Source organism: Centruroides vittatus, unplaced genomic scaffold (assembly GCF_030686945.1).
Source record: "Centruroides vittatus isolate TY-2023 unplaced genomic scaffold, ASM3068694v2 contig_3088, whole genome shotgun sequence".
NCBI classification, from domain to species: Eukaryota; Metazoa; Arthropoda; class Arachnida; order Scorpiones; family Buthidae; genus Centruroides; species Centruroides vittatus.
The window spans coordinates 206,427-233,082 of NW_027121986.1; the positions used below are offsets into that span (position 1 = coordinate 206,427).

The 26,656-nt window shown below is 32.8% G+C and overlaps 1 protein-coding gene, 2 long non-coding RNA genes and 1 other non-coding gene across 4 annotated transcripts; 3 read left to right on the forward strand and 1 right to left on the reverse strand.

Moving 5' to 3' along the window:
* The first annotated feature begins 608 nt into the window (after window positions 1-608).
* LOC136973134 (immediate early response 3-interacting protein 1) lies at window positions 609-8,311 on the forward strand. The gene is made up of 3 exons (XM_067267831.1): window positions 609-748; window positions 4,957-5,058; window positions 8,215-8,311. The coding sequence occupies exons 1-3, from the start codon at window positions 658-660 to the stop codon at window positions 8,268-8,270; spliced, it is 249 nt and encodes an 82-aa protein (XP_067123932.1). The 5' UTR covers window positions 609-657; the 3' UTR covers window positions 8,271-8,311.
* On the reverse strand, window positions 5,155-16,684 carry LOC136973135 (uncharacterized). Its single transcript, XR_010880448.1, has 2 exons — window positions 16,546-16,684; window positions 5,155-5,513 (listed from the first exon to the last, which is right to left on the reverse strand). It is a non-coding gene; the product is annotated as an uncharacterized lncRNA (long non-coding RNA).
* Window positions 9,215-9,983, forward strand: LOC136973133 (uncharacterized). The gene is made up of 2 exons (XR_010880447.1): window positions 9,215-9,314; window positions 9,426-9,983. It is a non-coding gene; the product is annotated as an uncharacterized lncRNA (long non-coding RNA).
* Window positions 16,538-16,700, forward strand: LOC136973136 (U1 spliceosomal RNA). Its single transcript, XR_010880449.1, has one exon. It is a non-coding gene; the product is annotated as a U1 spliceosomal RNA (small nuclear RNA).
* Window positions 16,701-26,656: the final 9,956 nt, after the last annotated feature.

Consider the following 26,656-nt stretch of genomic DNA (forward strand, 5'->3'; position numbering starts at 1 on the left):
TATATGATTTGCAGTTTTGAACATTTACTAAACCGCCTTTACTTTCTTTGCGCGCTGGCTGGATGGCGTTTTGTTCTTTTTCATTTTTGACTTTCCGTCCTATTGTCACTAAAAGAGCCCTTTTTGGCTTATAGTGGATTCGGCCTAGGGTTGCCATAAGTTCAAAACCAGAAATCGGGACATCGTGATAAATATTAATAGTTACCCAACGTTACATAGGTAGCAATTGTCTCTAATCTGTGATACATGCACTAATGTGATACTATCGCATACCATTCTTATTTGAGTTTTTAAAAATACAAATCGGAGTTTCGATTAGAAATGAACAAATCGGGTCATATTTCCAATGGGAACAAAGTGTTCCAAACCGGGACTTTTTATATCCCGGAAAACCAAGAGACTAGCAATTCTAATTTGTCCAGACCCACAGTGGGGCGGCCAAGTGGTGTGGTACAGGACCGCTCGGCCATCCGGCCTGTATAATATTTTATGAAAACTATAATACCGAACATAGCCGATGACACACGGATTCCTCAACCTAAAGAAAATTTTTATAAATATTGTATCGTTTACGTCAGATCTTCAAGTTATTCCACTTAAGTAGAGGGCGCTTTTGGTACGAGACGGTTTGTTTAAGACCTGTTGAAATTTGTCATTATGGCTTTAACGCTTTATAATTTATTTGAAGCGATATTATTATGTGTAAATGCAATTGCTGTTCTTCACGAAGAACGTTTTTTAGCCAAAGGTAAGCAGAATTATCGATTAATGTTTACAATTAGCAAATTACATACGTAAAATGTAGAATATGAATGATAAGCAAAATCACAAATCCCTGTTTGATGTGGGCTTAACTGCAATTGTATTTTTAAACCAACTTCTACTTATGTGAATAAAACTGATTGTTGATACTTTACACCACCAATGTAAATACTGTATATTAGGTCATTTATATATACAAGGTACTGTACATAAAGAACTACCACACATTTTTTGTCACAGTTGACTTTGAGCGTATGTAAAATATCAATCAATCATTTTTTTATCACATGTTTCTTAATATGCTTAACTTGTTCTCGGTTACTTTGGATCAAACAAAGTAATGCTTCATATACTTTTACAGATGGCAGTGTATGTGTATTGAACGAGACGTACATTCTCCTAAAAATATTTTTTATATACTTGGAATATGCAAAAGTATTTGTAGTCTGTCGTCCTATGACTTATGTGCAATTTGGCAGTCAAATACAAAGTTTGGGTACTATTGAGCTTAGACTATACTGAAAAATTTATTTGGTATCTAAACATTTTAATTTAGTAAATTTAATACCATCAAACTGATTTTCTTAACAGATTATAGTAAAATCAGAATGCACATATTAACACATCTGTACTTTACATTCTGTTGAAGTTTGGGTGTAAAACAACAAATATTCTACTAGGAAAACATTAGCTGAGAAGACATTATGCAGAGTATACTTGTTCAAGTTTTTTTCTGTACTATCTTAAATTAAGATATCAGTGTATGAAGTTATAATGCTTTTGTGATTTTCATGAGCATGTTACCCATCTATATTTTTTATATTATTAATGGTAGAAAAATTGATTCAAACTCAGTTTGCTTTCAAAGTATCTCATTTTGATTTAGAATTTTAAATTTTTGAAGTTAGAAATCAAAGTTTGGTTAATGTTACCTTAGGTAGCCAAGATGGCGGCTCGTCTCTAATTCCAGCAAGGAAACAGTGGGATGCACGTTCTAACCTAACTTAACCTGACCTATTCTAATAATTTGGTTGCTAATAATTATGGTAATTTATTAGAATAGGTTAGGTTAGGTTAGAACGTGTCTCCACTGTTTCCTTGCTGGAATTAGAGACGAGCTGCCATCTTGGCTACCTAAAGCCCTGGTCATACTATGCGATTTCCAGCTACGCAGGCGACTGCAACTGCAACAAGCACGAGTTGCACGCGTCTTCTCGTGGTCACACATTGTTCGTTGATGTTGCAACTCGGAACACGTGACCCTATAATAAACCAATAAAATTACAGTAGCTTGTTTTTGTCTACTTTCGTGAGTTTACAGACATTTTACGTTCTACTTCAGAGTATTTACGGAATTGTAGCTGCTTTTGTTATTAAAATAGCAAGCAGTTCCTTTTCTGGAATGAATAAAAGAAAAATGGTAATAATTCTGTTAGAGCTGGCGAAAATATACAAAGAGAAAAATAAGAAAAAAACATTTATGCTAGGTTAAAACTTGGCGAAATGAAAATCAATGGGCTAAACAATCGTGCTTTCACCAGTTGATGAATGAATTAAGGCTTTCGGATGCCGTAGGTTATAGGGGATATATCCGTATGAATACCAATACTTATATATAATTTAGGCGAAACATTTTGTAGTTTGGCTTATCAATTTAGAGTGGCCCATAATTCAATATCAGTCATTATCCCAGAAGTTTTGGATGCTATTTATCAATCTTATAAAAGTGAATATTTGAGGGTAAGTGTTGTTTAGAGGAAAGCTTGAATGATTTAATTCATTTATAATCGATATATTTTTTTCTTTTATATCAGCATTTATTTTATTCAATTGTATATTATTAAAAGTAATCAAACTTTTTAAAATAAATCTAACAATAACTTTTATAAATTCAGATTTGATTTATATCAAATATAACATTTAAATGTACTGAAACTGAGTTAATACAAATGTTATAATCAAGATATGTTGACAAATATACAATACAAAGTATGACATGGCACAAAGACGTTTTCTGATTGGATGTGCGTTTGCAACCGTCGCCAGTAGAACAAACTTTTTGTTTCTAGTTGTGGTTGCAGTTGCGCCGGTTTTTGAGGGGGGATTACTAGCTAACGGGAACAGCCGTCGCAGTTGCAGTCACCCACGCGGCTGGAAATTGCATAGTGTGACCAGGGCTTAAGGTAACATTAACCAAAAGTTTATATTATTACAGTTTTACTTATTCCTTAAACAATATAAAAACTTTTTAAATTTATTAATATTTTCAGACTGCTGATTTTTAGAAATTTATTATTTTTATAATTTTATGTTCAACTTTGTTTTAATCTTAAAAATTTTTTATTTATAAGTATAGCATTCTTCAAAAAATTTAAATAAAATATTAAATATATCTTACAACAATATAGTGGCATACAGTAGAGTGTCAATTATCTGAAATAATTGAGGTGGGACACAGTTTCAGATAAAATATTAATTTTAATTCTAGTAAAGAAATGTAAAAAGATTAATGCATGTTTTATGTATTAATTTTATACATATGAATGATTAGAAATAATAATAAATTATATAATTTATTAAAAATAAACACCAGTCTTCCCTTTCAATCTGCAATGTACTGATGAAATTTTGAATTTGAAACAAAAAATATATAATAATAAAATTAACAGCTAGCTCAATTGAGGGACTATAAAAGATCATCGACAATCATTATTATATAAAAGCTTCATAATTTTTGAAATGAATACGATCTAAAGTGAATTTCAGTTAATTGCATTTTTGAATAATCAATGCTATTATTCTTACTACTTACATAACCATTTTATTTTGTTTAATATTTATCATAAAATAAGCTTTTGAAGTACTGTATATTTTTGATCTTTATTCCTTAAGAATAACTATGAAACCAAATCTAGAAACTTTTTATTGTTTTTGAAAAAGTTCTATATGAAAATAAAATACATACTTTTAAGTACTTTTATATTAATCATAAACACAGTTAGGATTGATAAAAAATTACATTTTACAATTAAATTTCTGTTTGTTTGTTTGCAATTAGTATATTTCAAGTTATTTTGATATTTGTTATTAGTACAGGGTGGGGCAGAAAGGACAGATGTTTCTAAAAAAATCACAACATCTGTAATTGTTACTACAAAATATATTTGTTGGAAGATGCGAGTTCGTATTGAAATAGAATTTTACGCATTCAAGTGTAGAAAACAACATCTATGTGATGTCTGTTATCAGTGTTGCATTTTTGGAGGGGATTATGCAACTTCCATGTGAATAGCATCCCTCAGTTCTTGCAAAGAACGGGCTTATGTTCATATACACCTGCCTTGAGCTGTCCCTACAAGAAATAATTGCACATGGATAGGTTGGGCGAACGAGGAGGCCAATAGCGAGGTTGCAGCCGAAGTTTTCAGTGGGAAAATGTGTATGTTGGACGTTCAGTGCCACCATCCTGTAAGCCTAGAAGTTTGACAATGGCATTTGGAATGTCAAGCAAAATTCCAAATACCATTGTCAAATTTCTAGGCTTACAGGAAGGTGGCGCTGAACATCCAACATACACGTTTTTGCATTAAAAACTTTAGCCACAACCTAACTAATGAATGTCACCGAACCTGGAAATGAGGCGACCTGGGAAGAGATGACGAATAATGTCAATTGATGTTCTAGCTGTGTGGACTGTTGCCCCATCCTGTTGAAACCACACACGTCTGATGGGAATAGAATACGTTTTCATCATACGCAAGGATGTGGAAACATATTCCCATCAGATGTGTATCCTCTTTGAGTACAACTGTTTCCTCAGTCGTATGCAAACACGCAGTGTTCTATCATCCACAGCTCCATGCCTTCAACTGAAAAGACAATGCTAAGACCTCACTACTTTCACTCTACCTGCCACAAATCTGCCACTTTAACTAGTGGTGAGTTCTAGCCATCTAAAAAACGTCTGTCCTTTCTGCCCCACCCTGCATATGAGATTGTCTCCTTAATTCAATTTTATTCATTAAAGTTTCCATCATTCTGGATGGCAACTTAAGAGTTGCAATTAAAAATATCGGAAAAGTAATTATCTTGTAAATTATTTTATCTTGTATAAAAGGTCTTTGATTTTGTGTAATGTATTATTTATCAAAAAAAACATTATAGTTAATATAATATATAATGTTTTATTTTCAGTTGGGTGGGGCAAGGATCAAGCTAATCGGGGTTTTGGTGATGAGCAAGGAATAAAATATCAGTTGATTAATCTTATTCATTCAGTTCGTACTGTAATGAGGAGTAAGTATTTCTTCTGTTTAATTTAATTGTATTAAATTAAGTATTTATAAAGTATTGTTGATTTGATATCAGGTTATAAAGGTAAAATTTAGACAATTTGAAAAAAGAAACTTTATTGACAATTAACTCAACAATTACAGTTCAGCCTGGTAGGTAATCACCATCAATGTCAATCACACTGCCAAGTTTGTTGCAAACTTTCAATCTCATAAGCATAGAATGACTGAGGTTTTTCTTTGAAGAAAGTTTACTGTTAGGTATTGGCAATGTGGTTCTGAAGGGCATGAAATAGATGATAGTCAGTTGGTATCAAGTCTGAGCTGTAAGGTGGATGAGGCAGAACTTCCCACCCTAGACTGGCCAGCTTCTCTAAGGTCATCTTTGCTCAATCTAATTATTTTTTCCCATTTCACTCTTAAATATATACAAATTAAAATCTTCGGACAACTAGTAACCTGTAAGAAAAAATTTATTTATTTTTTAGATGTATTAATGTCTACATTTTATTAAGATTTACATAATAATATAAATAGTGATAAATTAAAAAAAATACTACTACTATTTTCTCAATAAGCAAATTAGGTAAATTAGTAATTCTTTTCAATTAAAAAATAATTATTATAATGAATATCAACTTTTAAAATGATTGGAATGTTTATTCTTAATAATAATATATTAATAATTTTTTATGACATTATGGAAGTTACAAGATCTGTTATTTATCATTAAATGCATACAAGACTATGTACAGTACATGGATGTTTGGGGGATTAACCCTCATTTGAGAAGAATAAAAAAAAATAATACAAGAAAAATTCCTTTAACTTATATTGTAAAAATTAATAAAGTACATTATGAAAAAATAATGTATTTTTTTAAACGCTGTGTTGCACCTGGACCTGTATGCATATGATGTTTTTCAGTTGTTTATCTATTTGTATTAGCTATGTATGTTGATAGTAATAGGATTATAATTATTTATAATTTTTGAATGAATGCAGATAATTTTAATATTAACTTTTAATAAAAGAAACTCACAACACCTTGTAAATTAGCAGCCAAATTTATTATCCTCTAACGTTTTCGATCATGTTGAATGACCTTTCTCAAGAAAAAATTAAGAAAATCAAACACTTAGAAAATTTGCATTTTTTAACGTATTTTAAAAATATTCTATTGCAACCATGTGTGCCGTTTTTATCAACGGCTGCTAGATAATTAAGAATACAGAAGTAAAAATAAAAATAAAAGTCGTACTAAAGTCTACAGAAAACCCCCTAACAACCCTATATTTATCCCATGGATCTCCCACGACCCACCAGCATATAAATTCGCAGCCTTCTGAGCACTGGTTAAATGAGCACACTCACATTGTAGCCACATCCAGGACAGAAGAGAAGAGTTGAAATCTATATATATATATAAACTAGCTAAGACGTATGGGGTCAATATTGAGGCTCTTAATAGCCAAGCCAACACAAGCAACAAGGGGAGAAAGGCACCTAGTACAGAAGAAGTTACTATGATGGAATATAGAGTACCTTTGAGTAATATCTTTAGATATATCGGAACCGCCACAAACAAAAGAATAATTTATAAAAGGAACCCTACAATCTACCAACTATTAAGGGCAGATAAAGATGAGGCAGACAGGAACACACTTCAAGGAGTCTATAAAATCCCCATTACGGACACAAGGCGGCAAAATAAATTGGTTTATATCGGAGCTACTGGAAAATCTCTTAAGGAAAGAATATCGGAACACCAAAGAAACGTAAGAAATGAACAACCCTGCACGGCGCTGGCGACTTATGTCCTAGCTGACCCACAAGAAGTCAAATCAGAATGGGACCAAACAAGACTAATACAAATAATTCATGATATTAAGCACTGGTGATACGCAGAAGCATGGCACATTTGCAAAGCCAACCAAAAAGGTCTTTCCATCAACTTCCGAGAATCAACTAAAGTTTTGGCAGCTTGGACTTCAAGCTTCTTATAAATGCCAAAAACTCATTTAGGGGAAGAACCTGGCAACTTAAATGCATTTAGCCCTATTCTATGCCTTAGTTATGTATTAATTGCAGGTTTTTGTTTTTCATTATTTTTCAATATGATCTTCTTATAGTTTTGTACTTTTATTTTTATTTTTACTTCTGTATTCTTAATTATCTAGCAGCCGTTGATAAAAACGGCGCACATGGTAGCAATAAAATATTTTTAAAATACGTTTGAAAATGCAAATTTTCTAAGTGTTCGATTTTCTTAATTTTTTCTTGAGAAAGGTCATTCAACATGATTGAAAACATTAAAGGATAATAAATTTGGCTGCTCATTTACAAGGTGTTGTGAGTTTGTTTTATTGATTAGATATGCAGTCTTTGATGTGTTATATTAACTTTTAGTAATTGTTATTTTATTAACATTTATTTATGCATTAAGTTTAAATCAATTATTTAAACTTACTGAATAATCTAATAGCTTAAATCAGTGTTTCCCAACTTTTTTTGTGCTATGCCCCACCTAAGTCTTTCTAAAATTCTTATGTCCCCCCCCACATATACGTTGAACTCTTTTGGAAGATCTCTTGTCGTGTTCGTTAAAGTTTTTCTTGCACTTAATTGCCACACTGTTTTATGGTAACCACGAGAAAACCTGATCCTTTCATCAAAGTCTCTTGCACTTTCCAGTCATTGCCAAACGCGATCTGAAACACCACAACTTGTGTCTGTCCACCTCGAGGTCTGGGCAAAGAATGTCCTTTCTCCTCTTTCACCAGCTTAAGGGCCTCGTTCATCTCTTTGTTCTTAGTGGTTCCCAGAATTGTTAATCCTACCCAAGGGAAAAGGGTTATAAAGGAAAGTTCTAGAAGGAATGGGAAACGAAGAACAAAGAAAACTAAAACTAACTAAAATCAATATTTACAATAAATATGGCGTACAGCGGCTATATGGTTAACTTTAACTCTGGACAAGTGCATTTTCGAATTGCCCCCCTTAACAATCGAATTGCCCCTCTGTGGGGTGTGGGCCCCACGTTGGGAAACACTGGCTTAAATAGAAGTAATTTTATTATATTAAGTTGAATGAGAAATTTTATATTTGTTTATTAAAAATTTCTTAAAGATTTTTAAAAGTATTTTCATTTTTATTTCAGTACCACTGATATTTTTTAATATCCTCACCATTATATTCAAGCTTATCCTTGGTTAAATATTGAAGATGAAGGTTTAATAATAAACATTTATAAGTAATTATGGCCACTTTTATGATGATTTATTATTATTCGTAATTTAAGTGATTTTTGATGTGTTTATTTTTTGTACATAACAATTGATAAAGTTCAAAATAACTGTATATAAAATTAAATTTCTAATAATTTTCTATGAAGATCATATTCTCTTACCCTTTAATACTGAATATTAAATGTTTTTCACAATTGAAATGATTTTTAAATTTTCTCTCTTGATTTTTGATGAATAATTTTTTTAATTTGAGCAAAATTCACATTTAATAATCTTTTGCATAACAAAAATATTTCATTATTATAATGAAATCCTGTTTCAGTAACAAAGGATTTTTTTTAACTTTTAGGTAACATTACCACACACTAAATATAAAACTATCAGTTTTATACTTAATGTGTGATTATATTAATTTTGAGAAAGATTTCATTATATTAATTTTGAGAGAGATTTAATTAGAGAGTAACTAGTGAGAAAATCATTTACATATTATTTCCTATAATCATATGGCTTATTATTTATATTACTAATATAATAGCCATTGGCAAGCGCCAAATCCGACAGAGGGCTCTCAAAATGGCTGCCAAAACAGGTAAGGAACCAACAGGAAATGTTGTCTTGTAGAAGGTGAAACCATTTTGGATGCTGGACACATCGTATTTTGTGGATTAAACTCTAACAACAACACTGAACATAGTTTTATTTATCATAATAGTTATGTTTTTATATTGGAACATGGTGTATACTGCTTAAAATATTTAAACACTTCTCACCTGTTAATGTGTAACAGGTGAGAGGTGTTTTAATTCTACAGACGATAGTCTTTTATTTTTAAATAATAATTCTTATGTAGTCATTACATAGCGGTAATATTCCAATTCAAGTTTGAAAATTATTCTTTTGAAAATCTGAAGCCGTCCACATAAAAAGAAGAAAAAATGTCTAATTTTTTTTTGTAAATGGACATGCCTGTCGAAAAATTGTTTTTGTATGCAGATCGGAAAGAAAATAGGTAAATTTTCTGTCTTTATATACATATGTCGAGATAACTTTTCAGTCAAATTTTTAAAAATATTCTTAATTGAAAATATAAGTTAATTTACGTTTTTTGTTTTCATTTTAGTATTATGCTCGGCTATCACATGTTTACGAAAACCAGAGCGCCCCGCTTTGCATGTGCATTCTCCCTGTAATTGAGATGTATTAAAACGACAATATCTGAGATTGCAACACTAAAGCAACAACATGACTTTCAGTGTTATTGTTAGAGTTTAATCCACAAAATACAATGTATCCAACATCCAAAACGGCTTCACCTTCTACAAGACGTTTCCTGTCGTCGATACAGTTTAGAATTTGACGTAAATTCAATGATTTGTTCTCCATTTGGTCATCGCAGTAGTCGTCACCGATGGAAACTGAATCGGCTCAGGCATTGAATAAACACGTGGTCGGTTCCTTACCTGTTTCGGCAGCCATCTTGAGCGCCCTCTGTCGGATTTGGCGCTTGCCGATTGTCTGAATGTGTCTGTTTGTGTGTGTGTGAATTCCTTATAAATCCTTCAATTTTTGTCTAGTCCAGATGAAATTTTAGTTATATTCATTTTGTTCTGACGGAAAGTATAGGCTACTTATTTTGCGGAAATATTAGCTATAGAATAAACATTTTATAGATTTTGGATTGGTGATCGCACTATTGTTGTAGCGACTATGTGATGCTCATGCTTGACAAGAGAATTTCCCTTAAGTTACATTTTTAAATATTTTGACAAATGGCGTATTTTAAACTTACTTCATTACATTTAAACTTAAAAATGATAGCCGCATTGTGTCACTTCTATAATACATTTTTTTAGAAATCTTTGCATAGTGACCATGTGACATTCTATTATCCAATTGAAAGTAATGACCTAATGAGCCCATTATTTAGAGTGTTATCACTCATCTAACTAACATATGTACAAGTTATCTTTGTTTTATCAATGTGGAATTAAGAAATGGTTTTGTCAAGGGCTGCAGAAACAGCAGCATAACATCAATCATCAAAACAATATTTAGATGTCTATTACTAAAAGAAGCCAGCAAGAAAATCTTTTAAAAGACAATAGAGTGTTTGCTCAGAATGTAGTGTATAAAGTAATTTTATAAAAAAAGATTTTAATATAAAGGCCTAAGGCCGAGACTCCACTAGCCGTAAAACAGCCGTAAAACCCCTCGCCGTAAAAGCTTTTAATCATGTGATCTATTTGCGTTTGCGCTTGGATTGCGGTGGAGGTCCGGCTAGCGAAGCTTTTTACGGCGACAGTACTATTACGATGTATACGTGATATATCGATATAAAGACAATAATTATATTCTACGAGTTTTCTCTGTACTATAATTACAAATGTAGTAAAAGTAATATCTTTACTTTCATATATTGACTTTTATTATTATATTATTAAGATAATATACAGCACTTATAAGCTTAGCTTTTTTATTATATACTCTTCTAAATTGAAGGATTTTCCTTTGGCCGTTCATATCATGTGTTTTAGGCATCCATTATTATAATCGGGATACCTCTTGTCGTAGATACATGAATACTTTCGGATGTTTTCGATAAATCTTTCCAGATCTTCTAGAGTAGCCACGAGAGAACGTACACAAAAGCTCGTTTTCCGCCATTTTCGCACCGTGTCACAATGACCTAGATTTAACTGACTTCTGATTGGTGGATGGTACCGGTTTACGATCGTATTCACTTCGAAAGTTGAACACTGCTCAACTCGCTTTTACGTTGGTTTTACGACCTGCTCAGGCGTAAAATATCATGGTCACGTGATTAAAAGCTTTTACGGCGAGGGGTTTTACGGCCCTTTTACGGCTAGTGGAGTCGCGGCCTAAATCTGTGTGTGCATATGTGAATTCACTATAACTCCTATTATTTTTGTCCACTCCAGGTGAAATTTTGTTTTGTTGCTCTTTATGTTACAACAGATAGTATAAACTACTTGATTTGTAGAAATATTAACAACTCTTGAATTTCTTGAAATCTTCTACGTTCTCATAAAAACTATTCCATCATGCTTGACAGGGGAATTTCTAGTTATTTATATTTATGTTTAGACTAATTAGTTGGGATAAATTGCACATTAAAATGAATTTTTGTTGTTTTTATTTTCCTGAATACTTTTTTGAAAATAAAAATGTAGTTCATATAAAGTAAATTGCAATTTACAGTTTCTTTACAAAATGATTTTAAACTAACTCATGAGTCAATGAATTCATTCTTTCTTACATCAAATGATCAGCTGCTCAAAATGTGAAATTGAGATCTCCTTATGAAATTACACAAGTTTGCTAGCCTCAAAACATTCTTTTACTGCAGAGAACTGTGTGCTAGCTGTGATGTGCAAAAATGCAGCTGGCCATTTAATCAGCTGGTGCCAATTGGTCAATGAATCATCTTTCAGAAATTTGTTTGTATATAGTATTTTTCATAATTTGTGTTGACATTTATTATTTTATTTTAGAAACATTTTGATTTGCTGCTATAAATTTTACTGTATGCAATTGATAAAATATTTAAGTTAGAATTGCATTTTATATACAGTATTTGTAATTTTTCCTGGCACATTTAAAAGATTATTTTACAGATTTTATTGTTACTTATTAACAATAGTTGACATATTTTAGGCCTATAATATAAAAACAAATATAACATACATTTAACTACATTTTTTTCATTATCTTAACATTCAATCATTTTGTTTCGCACAATTAATAAATACAGTATTTTTATTTATAGCAGCATAAAATATTTTATTTACAGATAGCATGTTTAAATGAATTATTTTATGCTAGTTGAATTTTATTTTATTATTTTATTTTCATTATAAATTTTATCAACTAATGTAAACATAATTGTAATGAAATTATAAAATCAGTGGTTCCATTTTGACAACAGGTCTTTGTTTTTTAAAAGCTAGGCAAGCCACATTTTGGTAGTGTTTTATGTATTGGATAATCCAGTTCTTCTCATAAGTTCTCAGTGAGGTTAAAATCAGTTCTAAACCAGTTAATTCAATTTTTGAATGTTCATATCCTTATATTCTTATCATAATTTGACATGGAAAAATGTATCAAACCCAAAGCTTTGCTGAACATAGTTTAATTGTATTACTTATGATGTGGCAACTGCTGGATAGCCAAGGCAATTCCTTTATTCTCTTTCTAGCCCAAGTTCAAGTCCAGATCATGGATCTCAGAAATTTTTCAGGACCGCTATGAGTTCCAAATATGTCAAGCCTTATTTTTCACCACTGATCTCCCTCCATTATGGATCTGGCCAAACCCATGATGGGTATAATTAAAAAGTCCATTTAATACCTTAGTGTGAAAAGTGTCAAAAATGAAAAAGAAGTTGTGGAAACACTTAACATAAACCATAGTTATGCAAGCAATACATAGTAAAAGAAAAAAATCTAAGTTTTAGTTTTAAATTACCACAATGAGGTTTCAATAAAAAATTTTTCTTCTGTAGGCAATTTTCAATGTTAATATAAAAAGAAACCTTTAATGGATATTTTCATATAAATACTTTATTTGTAAATATTTTTGATTCTCAAATATTTTCTGAAATTCATCTAAATTTATTACTGAAAATGAAAAAAGGAATCTATTACGATTTTGCTCAGGCAGCACCTGGCATATCTGCTAGTTATGTATAAACTAGACATTGCTACGTAATATTAATCATGGAATGTTTGATATGTTCTATTTACTTAATAATCAGTGAAATTATCACTGGATAAATATAATTTTTCAGTGATAATTTAGTTATCATGTTACATAATTTTAATGATTTGAAGTATTATTTTTACTTTCCTGGCTATCATATATAACAGAGGGAAAGTATGGCGATTGGTCAGAAAATGACCCCCTAAGATTTTTATATTTTTGGACACAGGACCTTGAAACGCCGAGAAATGCAAAAAAATTAGGGGGTAATTTCTGTGTATGGGAACACGATTTGTTCACTATTCATAATATACTCCTGTGCTTTTTGATGAAAAGCACAGGAGTATATTAGGGAATTGATGTTATTAAATTTTGGTGATTAAAGGTCGAGGGGTGGGGAGATATAGGGGGTCGTGTGTATCTCCAGTAGGGTTGGACTTAATGACAGTTTTACTTATTATTAGCGTTAACAATTTTGTTTTTATAAAACACATTCCTATCCTCAAAATTAAACTTTTTACCATTTTATAATAGTTAAAAATATTAACATATTTTATTTTAAAAACTTGTAACGGATGGTGCCACCAGAATTTTAAATGTTTCTGGGAAAGTTGAGCAACTCTATGCTGGTTTACGTTTTTAGAATTTGGGAAGATTTCAAATGACATACTGTATTGAAAATTTTTAGTTCCAGTAAGAATTAATAAAATCTTTATGATAATAATTCAGTTTGTTTATAAGGTTACTATTAATTATTCTTGTAATTATTTCTACTATTATTTGTGTTAATTTGCAGGCAGTTTCGTAATTATTCATGTTAATGGCACAAAAACAGCATAAATAATATGAAATCAAAGAGGAAAAATCTTTAGACTTTTTTTTTTATTTTTGATCTCTCCCTGTGGGCACTAAGATGGCCTTTTTAATCATACCCAAGTGGTAAGGGATGGGGCACAACAAATCTGGGACAGACCATCCATGAAAAATTTCTATGAAAGTTACTTGTCTGGATCTTGGATTCCCAGAAGGATAAGCTGACCCCTTTAACCACCTCGGCCATTCGTCCATTAATATTTAGGATAAAATTTTTATTATTTTTTATTGTATTAAAGTGAATTCACATAAATGGAGGAAAAATCATTTACTGTCATTACACGTTATAAGTTAAACTTTTGGACCTGTTCTTTTGTGACATGCCAAACTTTAGTGTTACGTTAAAATAACAAAAACTTGTAAATTTGCTTCAATCTTTATGAGAAGAAAACTTCAGTACAGGGTAAGCTTACAAGGAATGCCACCAGTTCAAAGACTTGAAGGACATATTACAGACTTACCCAAAGGTTCTTTTTGAAAGGCCTTGCTCTTGCTTGATACTTAATATCGGGCATGGATTGGGGTTGAAAACTACACGCACATTACAAGGTCTCAACATTGCTCACTGGATGGTTTTTTGTCAGTGAATCAAACAAGTTTGCTATGAGGTGGGCAGCAGAAATGCCCATATCAAATCTATTACACCTACTGGGGAAGCAGATCCCGATTTCTCAGTCCCTCCAGAATTCGCTATGTGGTAGCAGATAATCGTTATTTAACTAATCATTTTGCGGTTTTGTAAATGCGTAAGAAATGTAAGTGTGAATTATTTAAAAAAATCTGCTTAAAACTAAAACGGTACCTGTTTTTTGTTTTAAAGATAAAAAAAGTTTTTAAAAGTGGTTTTTTTTTGCAATCAGTAAAAAGTGTTGGGTAATTAATAAATTACCCAATGCTTTTTACTTAATAACAAATAAATATTAAAACAGTTTATTTGTTTTAATATTTCTTTATTGATGAAAAATTTTTACTTTTTATTCTGATTGTTTTTCTGTATTTAATCCTTTATATATAATCTCTGACAAATAAGTTCTTATAAGTAGATTATTTTATTTCTTATAAATATGAACAAAATTTAATTTAAATATATCAAACAGAAACACTATATACATATTATTATATAAATTATACAATAATGTATTATAATTTAATACTGTTTTAAGTTTTGTACCCCATTTGTAAAGGCAGAAGCCAAAGCAAATAAATGAAATGAAATATATATAAATTATAAATGCTAATTAATTTTTTCATATGTGTATATTTAATTCTATTCTCAACATATGATCAAATTAGAAATTAATTACTGATATTTTTTCAACATTTCTTATTTAGATACAGAAATAAATCATGAATAATTTTAATATATTAAAAACATGTTTATTGATAATTTTTTCAAGATAGAGATGGATGTAGACTACCCCTCCATATAATCACTGAAATGCATTTACACACACACACACACACACAATTAAATTCTTCATTTGGTTTTGTTTATTGGGTTTTGGAGTGGAGACACCGCCTAAATTAAAATGCATTATCATTGTACTTAGGTGTCTCCTAAGTTTCAGCCTTCTATCTTAATGAAGTGGATGAAATTTGAGTTGCAAGATTTGAGGGTATAAAAATCAAATAAAATAAAAAGTGTTTAAAATATGAAAGAGTGTTTTAATTAAATTACGTTTAAACCATTTAAACGATATTGTAAAGAATATACAGTATACCGGTACATATATATAAGTCAAATAAGGTCTACAACCTCATAATAAAACTGATAATTGTCAATTAATTATCTTAGATTATTTGTCTTATTATTTTCTGTTATGTTTCAAGCACTGTTTTATTATATTTTTGATTAGCAGCTAAAGTTTATAATTTGTTTAATTATATCAGACTTTTAACTCATTTTAAGTATAGTTTTCGGTTCAGGAGACCAACGATGGGAGTCCTTGACTCATTGGAAAGAAATCCGATACGTTTATTTAAACCTTAATGTATATTGTTGAGGAAGAGACTAAATTTATTATGAGCTATTTAAAATCACCCCAATTTTGTGTGTAGTCACGACTCGTCGGCCTACGAGGTTTTACCAGTATCCAATGACGCGTTACATCTATTATAGTATGTGTTACTACTACCACTGCCAACATTCGGTTCAATAATAAACGAAACTAAATATTTTATTCTGTCTATTTCACAGTTTCGGTACCGAAGATAAGTATTCAGAAGTTTGTTATTAAATTATATATTTAAAGCGCCTTCATTAAATCGCGTAGACGAAAGAAAAACGTAACGGGAGAAAGTGGCAAACACTTTAATTACGGATCGATAATTTATAGATTCTTAATCGAAATATTAATCACTTCCTTCCTCACGCATTAAAACCGCTCCACTTAATTCATTTACGATATCGTAAAAGAGGTCGAGACCATCATCGCGCGAAACTACGAGTGAACCGAGCTTTACCCGGGAAAGGGGAAAAATCTCTTAAAAAGTCGAAGGTACAACAAGAAACCGTACGTTTAACAAAAGGCATCGAACGATAATACTTAAAATGCGGCGGAGAAACGACCCTTTACGAGAAAACACCGTAGACAAATGCATCGTTGCGTACTCATGAAGGGGAGAGGAAGGCAATCGGTCATACTTACTTTGCGTCGAGATTACCCATGATCACGAAGGTGGGGTCTCTAGGTAGAGACTTAACCATTGCACTTGGGTTGAGTTGACACCTGCCACTATTCCAAATCGGAATAGGTGGGGCGCGAAATTTTTGTGTGTGGGGACTGCGTTCGCGCTGTCCCTTCGATTCACTAACAAAAAGTAGCTAAGCTACCTAATTGCAGTAACATTATCTGCTCGGGTAGGGAAGTGATATCTGTTAATCCCTATTTCTAAACAGTTTAATGCCGTCGTTTTTGGTGACGTCATTTCCATACTTGTATTAGGCTACCGTATACGTTATTATATAGGCAAGTTAGGAAATAATTCGAAATTTATTGAAAGAGATATATGAAAATTTGTTATTTAAAAGATGGATTACTGAATCCGTCTAACAGAAAACAGGCTTTTTATATGTGTATATGGTACAGTACTGTACAGTACGTGAATCAGTGGAATTGTGAAGTTACTGAAAAAAAAAGGAAATGCTAAAAAAAATCATTAGGAATGGATAATATTACGATAAATATAGAAAGAAAAAGTCTATAATTTGAATTTTTATTCTAAAATTTTTGAAAACGCCTTGATAAATTTTTTAAATATTCAGTTGCACGAAGTAATGTATATGGAAATAATTTTTACGTAGTATAATACCAATGAAAAAGGTGTGCTTTATTTTATACAGTAAAGAACTTTTTGTACTGTACATGTAAATACATACGTAAATAAATCTTCGCGTTTTAAAAACCAATTGATATAGAATGACAAATTAATAAATGGTCATAAATTATTCTAATGAGTTTCGTTAATCTAGTCGTTATTAAAGTATTAAATAAAAACTATGAATTCAATAATTTCAATATTAATAAGAAATATTTAAATTATCAAATTTTAATATAAGTAAATTCAGTAGAGCGTCGTTTATCCGAATCAATTGGGGACTCGGGTTGTTTGTATAACCGATGTACGAAAAAATATATTAACCTATCTAATGTTGAAATTTTTCTCCGTTGCGTGTCGCTTCGCATTGAATTTTCGTCGATTTTAAGCCTAACGAAAATTTTTATAATAACCGTTAAAAATTATTTCTTTATTTTGTACAAACAAAATAAATATATTGAAAAATATAAAAACAAAAAGAATTATACTTTAGAACGTAATCTAGTGTCAAAAACGTTCGATCAGCGCAACACATTCCGACTGGAAAGCTTTCGGATAACGACGCTCTACTGTATATTTAAAATATATATAAAATTGCAAGTCATAGGAATGAGTGCACAATGATATGTTTATTTTTTGATGATATAATTTTATAACATGACAGTAACACAATGAAACATTAGGGAAAAAGTATTTTCTTTTCATATAGTTTAGTGTTCCTACAGAACAAAATAAGTATCAAAATGGATTGTGATGTGTATAGATATATATAAATTATATGGGGTAAAATAGCCTTATATATTTTTATTTTTTACTGTTTTCTCCCTGTAGCTGCTAAGAGGGATTTTCCAGGCTTGTGGGTTCGGGTTGGTTCATGATCGGATGGTGAGGATGGGACTCGACATATGCTGGATTGTCCGCCCTTGAAAAATTCCTGGGTCTTAGAGTGTTTTTTTTTCTTTTTTTTTTAATTCTTTTTGCCTTGTGGGCACTAAGAGGGCGTCCCAGAGTGATATACCGACTATTCGTAGAACGCCATGTTGTTCGCGTATAATTACGTATTGTTCATATGAGAACGATGTTTCAGTTTACAAATAATAATTGATTCGACAAATAAAATTATAATTTATTACACCATTGTCTATTAGAAATAATTAAATTATAATGGCATATCATTTATTATTTTATATGACATATCCTGTTATTTGTATATTGAAAGATATCTAGAAAACCACAAAAATACGTATGATAGCCTATAATTTAGTTTCTTCGCGATAGGATATGTAAATAGCGCAGGGATTAAAATAAGCAGTTTTTATTTTATGGTATACGATTAAAAGATATACGATGACATTATCTACAATGTTTTATATTTTAAGATTTCAAGTCTCTTAATATTACAAAATGTAATTTTGTTGGGTGTACTATAGATTACCACCTATGGAATTTCAGGACTTTGATTATATATTTGAACTCAGGGGACCGAGACGAGTTCAACGGTACCCTATTTTTGGACCGGAGACGAAAAATAAATAAGTTATCATACTTTTTTAATGCTCTCATGAAGACGGCATCATAGTTGCTAGTACTGCCATCTTGCAGTAAAGTCTGCAAACCATGCCATCGGACTACGGTCATCTCCAGTAGGGTTAAACACGCGATACGAGAGCGGAGAGAGCGACGCGACTTCCGATCATCGCGCGATCGCCATTTCGGTTAATGTTACTTATGGCAGCGAACATGGCGGCCGTTCCCACTGTTCGTGCTCCCGACTGACCTCCCGGAGGGGATCCGCCGGCAGGCCGCCATGTGCTAAACGTCACTAGTTATTGATTCATGGTAGTTCTTCAACAAAGTAAAAAAAGGGGGAAAACGTCTACTAAAGGCAATTTTAACGGCAAGCGACGCGACTCCCGATCGCGATAGCGAGGCCGACTTAGCGGAGAGAGCGACGCGACTCCCTATCATCGCGCGATCGCTGGAAAAAAGTATGGTAACTTTATTTTTCGTCTCCGGTCCAAAAGTAGGGTATCGTTGAACTCGTCTCGGTCTCCTGAGTTCAGATATATACTCAAAGACCTGAAATACCATAGGTGGTAATCTATAGTATCCCCATTTTTTTTAATTATCTGCATATTTAAAACAAGTTCAAAAAATGTTTATTATATCTGTCAGTTTGCTTTAAATTAATGAGTCGTTTACGTGATGAAATAAAGACGACATTATTAAACAAAATATTAATTGTAAATACAGTAGACCCCCTATAACACGGGTTCATATAACACGGCGAAAAAATTGCGATCGTATTCGTATAACACGGTAAAATGTCATCGCCGACTCGTGTCGCGACAGGATTGGTCGAATCTGGACCAATAGCGGATATTGTACGAACAGTTGAGTTTAAACGAGCACTGGACTAACTAAAAAATCATTTATTATTCAACGGCCATAAAAATTATATTTTTATTAATGATGTCTCCAAAGTACAGCGAATTTTTCGCAGAAAAATAACTCATCAGGAAACACGCGCCCGCCGATCGATGATACGCTCCGCGACGAAAACAAGCTTAAGCAATGGCGTCGTCGAACGGTGCACACTCGGTAAGTAATCCTACAATTTTTTGTTTATAGCATAGTTTATATGGATCTTCCCAAAAAATTATACATGATTTGGAAATGTTGAGTCAAATTAGTCTAGAATCGATTAACTTTATGGAAGAAAACCTTTCAAACAGCCGTAACCCCTAAACTGCGCACGTGCCGGGCTGTGATTGGCTCATGTATTTAAGTAACTCGTACAACACGGATTCATATAACACGGAACGTATGTACCGTGTTATAGGGGTGTACTGTACGTATATTTCATTAATACAATTTTCAGTTTCGTTTTCTTATTAACCGAAACAATCAATTTCTATTGTTCAATAAAATTTTATTCAATAAACACATTTTAATTATAAAATAAAAATTGTACTAACGAGCCTTACACAATTTACTATTTCATTCAAAGTGGATCATTTATTTGAATGACTCATTGCTTGCATACATTAATATTGTGTTGATTGGCTTGGCGCGAGACGGATACTTTGTTAAAAATTTATAAAACATAACAATTTTAATTAAAAAGTTAAGCAAGTAGAATTCTAAAAAGCATAGAACCTCATCGAAACGAAACCGGATTGCTGCTATTACTATCATTCGGAATAGGTCTGAAACCACCGTAAACAGGAAACTAATTAGGAAAGTATTTAATAGATATATATAACTATTATCAAAATATATGCAGATTACGACGAACTCTTAAATAATGTGATGTAAATACACGGAATTGTCTATTAAATCTCGAAACGAGAGACAACTGTGGAACTTCCGATTTGTTGGATTGTATTTGTATGTTATGGCAACGCAACACTTGGGCGATCTGCCTAGGGGAATGCCTTCCGAAAGGTCTTTTTAAGACCTACTGGGGAATAGGCACCAGGGTAACTGGTACTGTACCTATTCAAGCGTTACAGACGTGGAGAAAATCCGGAAAACCACGTCCGGACCAGGCCCGACAGCCGATTGCAGAGACAACGTTTAGAGGCCGACGGAGGTTTACAGATCGGGTAGACTGCGGTTCAGAAAAATTTCATTGCAGAGACGGCGTTTCTCGCTTGCCACAATGTAGACAGCGATTAGAAACAAGTTATTTGACCTAGTTTCTAGACTCGCTCGACAGCAGGTTTAGAGGGCTTTTTGTAGTTTTGTTGGTGGAAAAGTTTAGATAAAAAATTGATATCGTTCCTTTGATAAATGTTGTAAACTACGGATCAACAACATTATTCATTAATTAATTGCTTGGAGCAAAATTAACAAAATTAAATACTTTAAATTTGTTTTAAATGTTTAAATTTAGATATTCAAATGGGAGAAGACTTAAAACTACAATTAATTTAAATTAGATGCATTTATTTACAATTCGAATATCGTGTCGGTTATAAAACGTTAATGCATTTCGGGGTCATTGTAGTTACAGAACGTTCTGTTAATTAAACAAACGAGACAATTTTAATAATTACAGAAAAATCTTTTTATAGAAATAAAAAATATATATATAATATATATATTATAATAGTAATAATAAAATATTTAAAATTATTTATTTCTACAGTTACGAAGGATGACAGTTTGACGGCCGGATAGCCGAGCGGTCAAGGTGGCGGCCGAGCGGTCAAGGTGGCGGCCGAGCGGTCAAGGTGGCAGCCTACCGCTCTGGGGGACCCGGGATCGAATCTGAACGGGTCGAATAATCCCCAGGAATTTTTCGGTGGGTGGTCCGTTCGGATATGTCGGGCCCCGTCCCTCACCACCCGGTCGCCCCATTGTGGGCCTGGCCGAACCCACAATGGGCCTTCTAAAAGAGGCCCTCTTAGTGCCCACAGGGCGGAAAGAGTTAAAAAAAAAAGGATGACAGTAATTCAATGTCGAAATAGTTCGTTAAAAATCTATTTCGAAGACGAATTTCGAATTCGGTATAAATTTTCTAAATATGCTTCCTGTCGTAATAATTAAGTGAATGTGATATACATTTTAAAAAATTATATCTGTTTTTGTAAGAATTATATTTAGTTTATGATTTTTACAATAGATGGCGCTACGTGTAAATCAGAAAATTGAATATAGATGGAAATTAATTGATTTACGGACATTTAATAGATATTTTGGGGTGGGGTGTACGACATTATCTAAGTTAAAAGTATGTAAACGCAACTGCCGAGTTTCGTAGCAATTGGTCGGACGGTCAATGAGTGTGTAGCTAACAAACAAACAAACATCCTCATTTATATACATGGATGACTAGCAGATGAGCCTGGCACTGCTCGGAGAAACAATAACAGCAAAGATTAAGATTAGTAGATTATTTCGTACTGCTGTATAATGTAACCCTTCTGTTACATTATACAGCATTATATTTTATTTATAAGTACAAAGGTTATCTTAAATAAGAGTTTATCACACCCATTGACCAATCTAACACATTTAAAAATTTTTTTCTCTACTGTACACAATTTAAAGAATTTTTAAAATGTGTTAGATTGGGCACTTGGTTTGATAAACTCTTACGTAAGATAATTTTTGTACTTATAAATCAAATACTATAATATAGGCCGCGTTTCTTTATGCAGTGCCCGAGAAACGCTTTACAGCGAACACACTGAAACTGGTTTCTAATTGACCAACACTGTTCGTAACGTCATTTCGCTACACTTTTTCTGTATAAAGAAACGCGGCCATAACATAATAGAAGGGTTACAAGTACAAAATAATCGAATAATAGAGAAGTTGAGGTGCACGTATTTAGCCCAAAACGTGAACGACGGACGGACGAACGCCGCCATCTGGCAATTCTATACGGTCGATAATGGCGTTCGCTACGTTTAGAACGATGAGTAGACGATCGGCTTAAACTTTTTCATTTTTTGTGTTTGGGGTTAAAATTATGACGTATTTTATTAAAATAATGATTATTTAAGCATTTACAAATAACATTGTAAAAAACAGACGATTTTAATCCAGAAATTATTTAATTATTTAATTTTTTTGCAAATGATGTGAAGTGCCTGTAGAATTTACATATATTTGTCGTCATAATAGCTTATCATAAGTCTGTAGGAGTAGGTTTGTTTTTCCACAGCATCTTCTACCATCAACAGCATAATAGGTTTGTAAATTTTATAAAAATAATTTTCCGAGCTGCTTGGGATTTACATAAGACACTACCTTTCTCAACAAAAGTATGAGATAGTTCTATCGTACGGTAGGAGACACGACGCTAATTAAAAATAATTACAGTAGAGCGTCGTTATCCGAAAGCCGATTAACCGAAACGTCGGCTAACCAAAAGCTCGGACTGTGTCATGCTGAATCGAACGTTTTTGATTTTGATACTAGATTAACTTCTAAAGTATATATTTTTTGTTTTTATATTTTTCAATATATTTATTTTGTTTGTACAAAATAAAGAAATAATTTTTAACGATACAATAGCGACGATTATTATTTTAAAAAAAATTGTTTGGCTTAACATCGATGAAAATTTAATGCGAAGTAGGTTAATAGCGATATACTAACATACTATACTAATAATGTATTTTTTCATACTTTTCAGTTATCTGAGTCGGATATTCGATGCTCTACTGTATTTAGTGTTATTAAACATCCTATAGAGGGGGTGCAGTCACATGATATAACGTCATCGCTCCGCCCAACAAAACAATCGTCCGCCATATTGGTTGCTGATTTCACGTTGCCTTGCTTGATCACTTTATTATGTCTACGTGAAAGAAAGGAATTTTACCAGGCTTTGCAGCCGATTTGAAAGGTAATGATTTGATAAAATATAAAGAGAAAACTTATTTTATTGGATGTGATCCATGCGAAATGAAACACGGATTTTTCATCCAACGATTTAACCACGTGGCCAACTATAGAACATGGAGACACAGTAAATTATTTGGAAACTCCTTTACACAAAAACTCCTGATCAGCCAATTTCAAAATGTATTAGTCTGGAATTGCTATTTATGTTATGATAGTCTTGATAGATATTTGTGTTTATACTGTATCTAGGCTGATGAGGAGTTTTTGTGCCCGAAACGCATTCTGCTAAAAATTTGATTGTAGTTAATTAAAGGCTAATTTTTGTAAAAATTTAGTCTATTTTGCTCCAATTTATTATAGCCATATTTACCTAACGCAGTTATCAGTTATGAGTAATGGAAAGTCTCACATGAAGATATGTACTGTACAGTACCTTTCCTACAAGCCAAATTAAATCATTACGAACGGCTTTTGATAAAATATCACGATGAATAAATCCGCTTGTCAAATAATTTTTACTGTGTCTCCATGTTCTATAGTTGGCGACGTGGTTAAATCGTTGGATGAAAAATCCGTTTGTTTCATCTCGTATGGATAACATCCAATAAAATAAGTTTTCTCTTTATATTTTATCAAATCATTACCTTTCAAATCGGCTACAAAGCTTGGTAAAATTCCTTTCTTTCATGTAGACATAATAAAGTGATCAAGCAAGGTAACGTGAAATCAGCAACCAATATGGCGCGCGCTTATTTGCGCAGTCTCTGTATATGTGAGCGGATTCATGTGACGTCACGTGCACTCCCTCTATAAATACTTTAAAATAGTTTAATTTGTTTATTTACCTTCGCTGGTAACATTCGCCGTTGTTAAACGTTTCCGCCATTTTCAACAATATCCCATGAGTCAGTGCGCGATGTTCACGTCGCGCAGTGACTCATGGGATATTGTAAACGAGTGCCGCAACGTATTTTACTTGGAGTTCAAACGTCAAACGTGTACTTCTGCTTGCCGTACAAGTTTAACGTTTGAACTTCGGCCGCAACTTCTCTAATCTTAATCTTTGCTATTATTTTTTGTCCGAGCAACGCCGGACTCATATGCCAGTGTATATAGATGTTTGTTGAACAATTCGGTGCGCGAAAATTTATTTTGAGATTTCCGATCTCGATATGGGTTCCCTTTGGTAACTGTTTGCCTTCAGGCCCATTAACTTGAAGTTGCTACATTCACTCTGTGAATTAATAAACAATAATGCATTTGATAATCAATTATTTGCAGTAGACTTTGTTATATATACGTAAAAAGTATTTGACCCTGCTGCTTGAGGTAGATCAAGACATTGAGGTACTGTACCTGAAAGTGCCTAACAGTTCTAGGTACGACCAGCGCCGGATTCAATAGGTGCGAGGCCAGATTAAATTTTTTTTTTTTTTGCGGGGCCCCTCAAACTTTATAATAACAAAATTAATTAACTGTTAATTTACATATTGAAATATGTCGTTTTATTTTTACTAATAATATAACTAGATATTTATTTTTGTAACGTGTACTATTTTTAAATATATAAATTTTGACGTGATGCGGGGCCCCTTCAAGCGCGGGGCCCGATTGGCACCAATCGCCTAAAATCCGGCCCTGGGTACGACCAAACTGTGCAGCCACATAAGGCGCCTAAATGGGCGCAAAATTTACACTAAACATTGGGTTGCAACCGATGTTGCGCGAAAACGTAAACGTCGGGCGTTCAGCGCCGTCTTCCTGTAAGCCTAGAAGTTTATCAATGGCGTTTTGAAACGTTGAGCATGATTCCATTGACGTTCCAAACGCTATTGTCAAACTTCTAAGCTTACAGGAAGGCGGCACTGAACGCCCGACGTCCACGTTTTCGCGATGAAAAACGTCAGCCGCAACCTCTCTATTAATTGGAAAGGCGAGGACCACTAAAATGTCTTTCACGGAGTGCAGATAAGGTAGAAATGAGACATATTGCAGATCATCTTATATTTCACAAAACGTATGTATTTTAACAGGATAAATAAGGGCCGGATGGCCGAGCGGTAAAGGTGGCAGCCTACCGCTCTGGGGGACCCGGGATCGAATCCGAACGGGTCGAATAATCCCCAGGAATTTTTCGGGGGGTGGTCCGTTCGGATATGTCGGGCCCCGTCCCTCACCACCCGGTCGCCCCATTGTGGGCCTGGCCGAACCCATAATGGCCTACTAAAAGAGGCCCTCTTAGTGCCCACAGGGCGGAAAGAAAAAAAAAAAAAAAAAAAAAAAAAAAAAAAAACAAAAAAACAGGATAAATAAAGACTCTCGGTCCAATTTTATTAAAAAAAAAATTATTTGAGGAACAACAATATTGATTTATTTCTCCAAGCCCATCAAGGCTACATGGCCTGCCAGAATTTTCTCATTACTGATTCTCAATAGGACACCACGCAAAAGCGTCGCCAAGGGGGCAGGAGGAAGCAGCTGCCCTCCCCCCAGAAATACGAAAAAAATTTTTTAGATGCTAAGTTTTAATTAAAAGAATCTTAGGCGTCTTGTAAATTAAAAAAAAAAAATGTTTTAATTAAGATATTTCTTTTCCTGTACATAGTAAATGATTAAAACTTTATGAATCGTTTTTATTTTACCTACATACAATTCATATCCTCTATCAATTTACATCATCTTGCCCCCCCCGGTCCATTGGCTGGCGACGCCTTGACACCACGGGTGAGAAAGAGTGAGAAACGTTATCTCAAACTGTAGCACCCATATCAACAATACAGTAAAGGATCCGACGAAGGCTAATACTTTACTGGCGGCCATCTTGTAAATGCGTTGGCAATGTATCATCATCGTCTCAGTCACCCCAAGAAAAAACTGTAGTTACGCCACAATGTGAAGTGTCTGCAAATTTTTCCCAAATTAATAATATATGATATCAATGTGTTTTACTTAATCTAAGAATACATGTATAACTTAAAAGGAAACTTTTTAAATGTATACAGTACTCTATTTTCATTATTAACATTATTCATTATTAATAAAAATTTGTTCCTCGATGATATTAGAATGAGGAAGTGT

Coding starts and splice junctions, on each gene's coding strand:
- LOC136973134 (XM_067267831.1), top strand. CDS start 658: ATGGCTTTAACGCTTTATAATTTATTTGAAGCGATATTATTATGTGTA. Junction 749..4,956: donor AGAACGTTTTTTAGCCAAAG/GTAAGCAGAATT, acceptor TTTTATTTTCAG/TTGGGTGGGGCAAGGATCAA. Junction 5,059..8,214: donor AGTTCGTACTGTAATGAGGA/GTAAGTATTTCT, acceptor TTTTTATTTCAG/TACCACTGATATTTTTTAAT.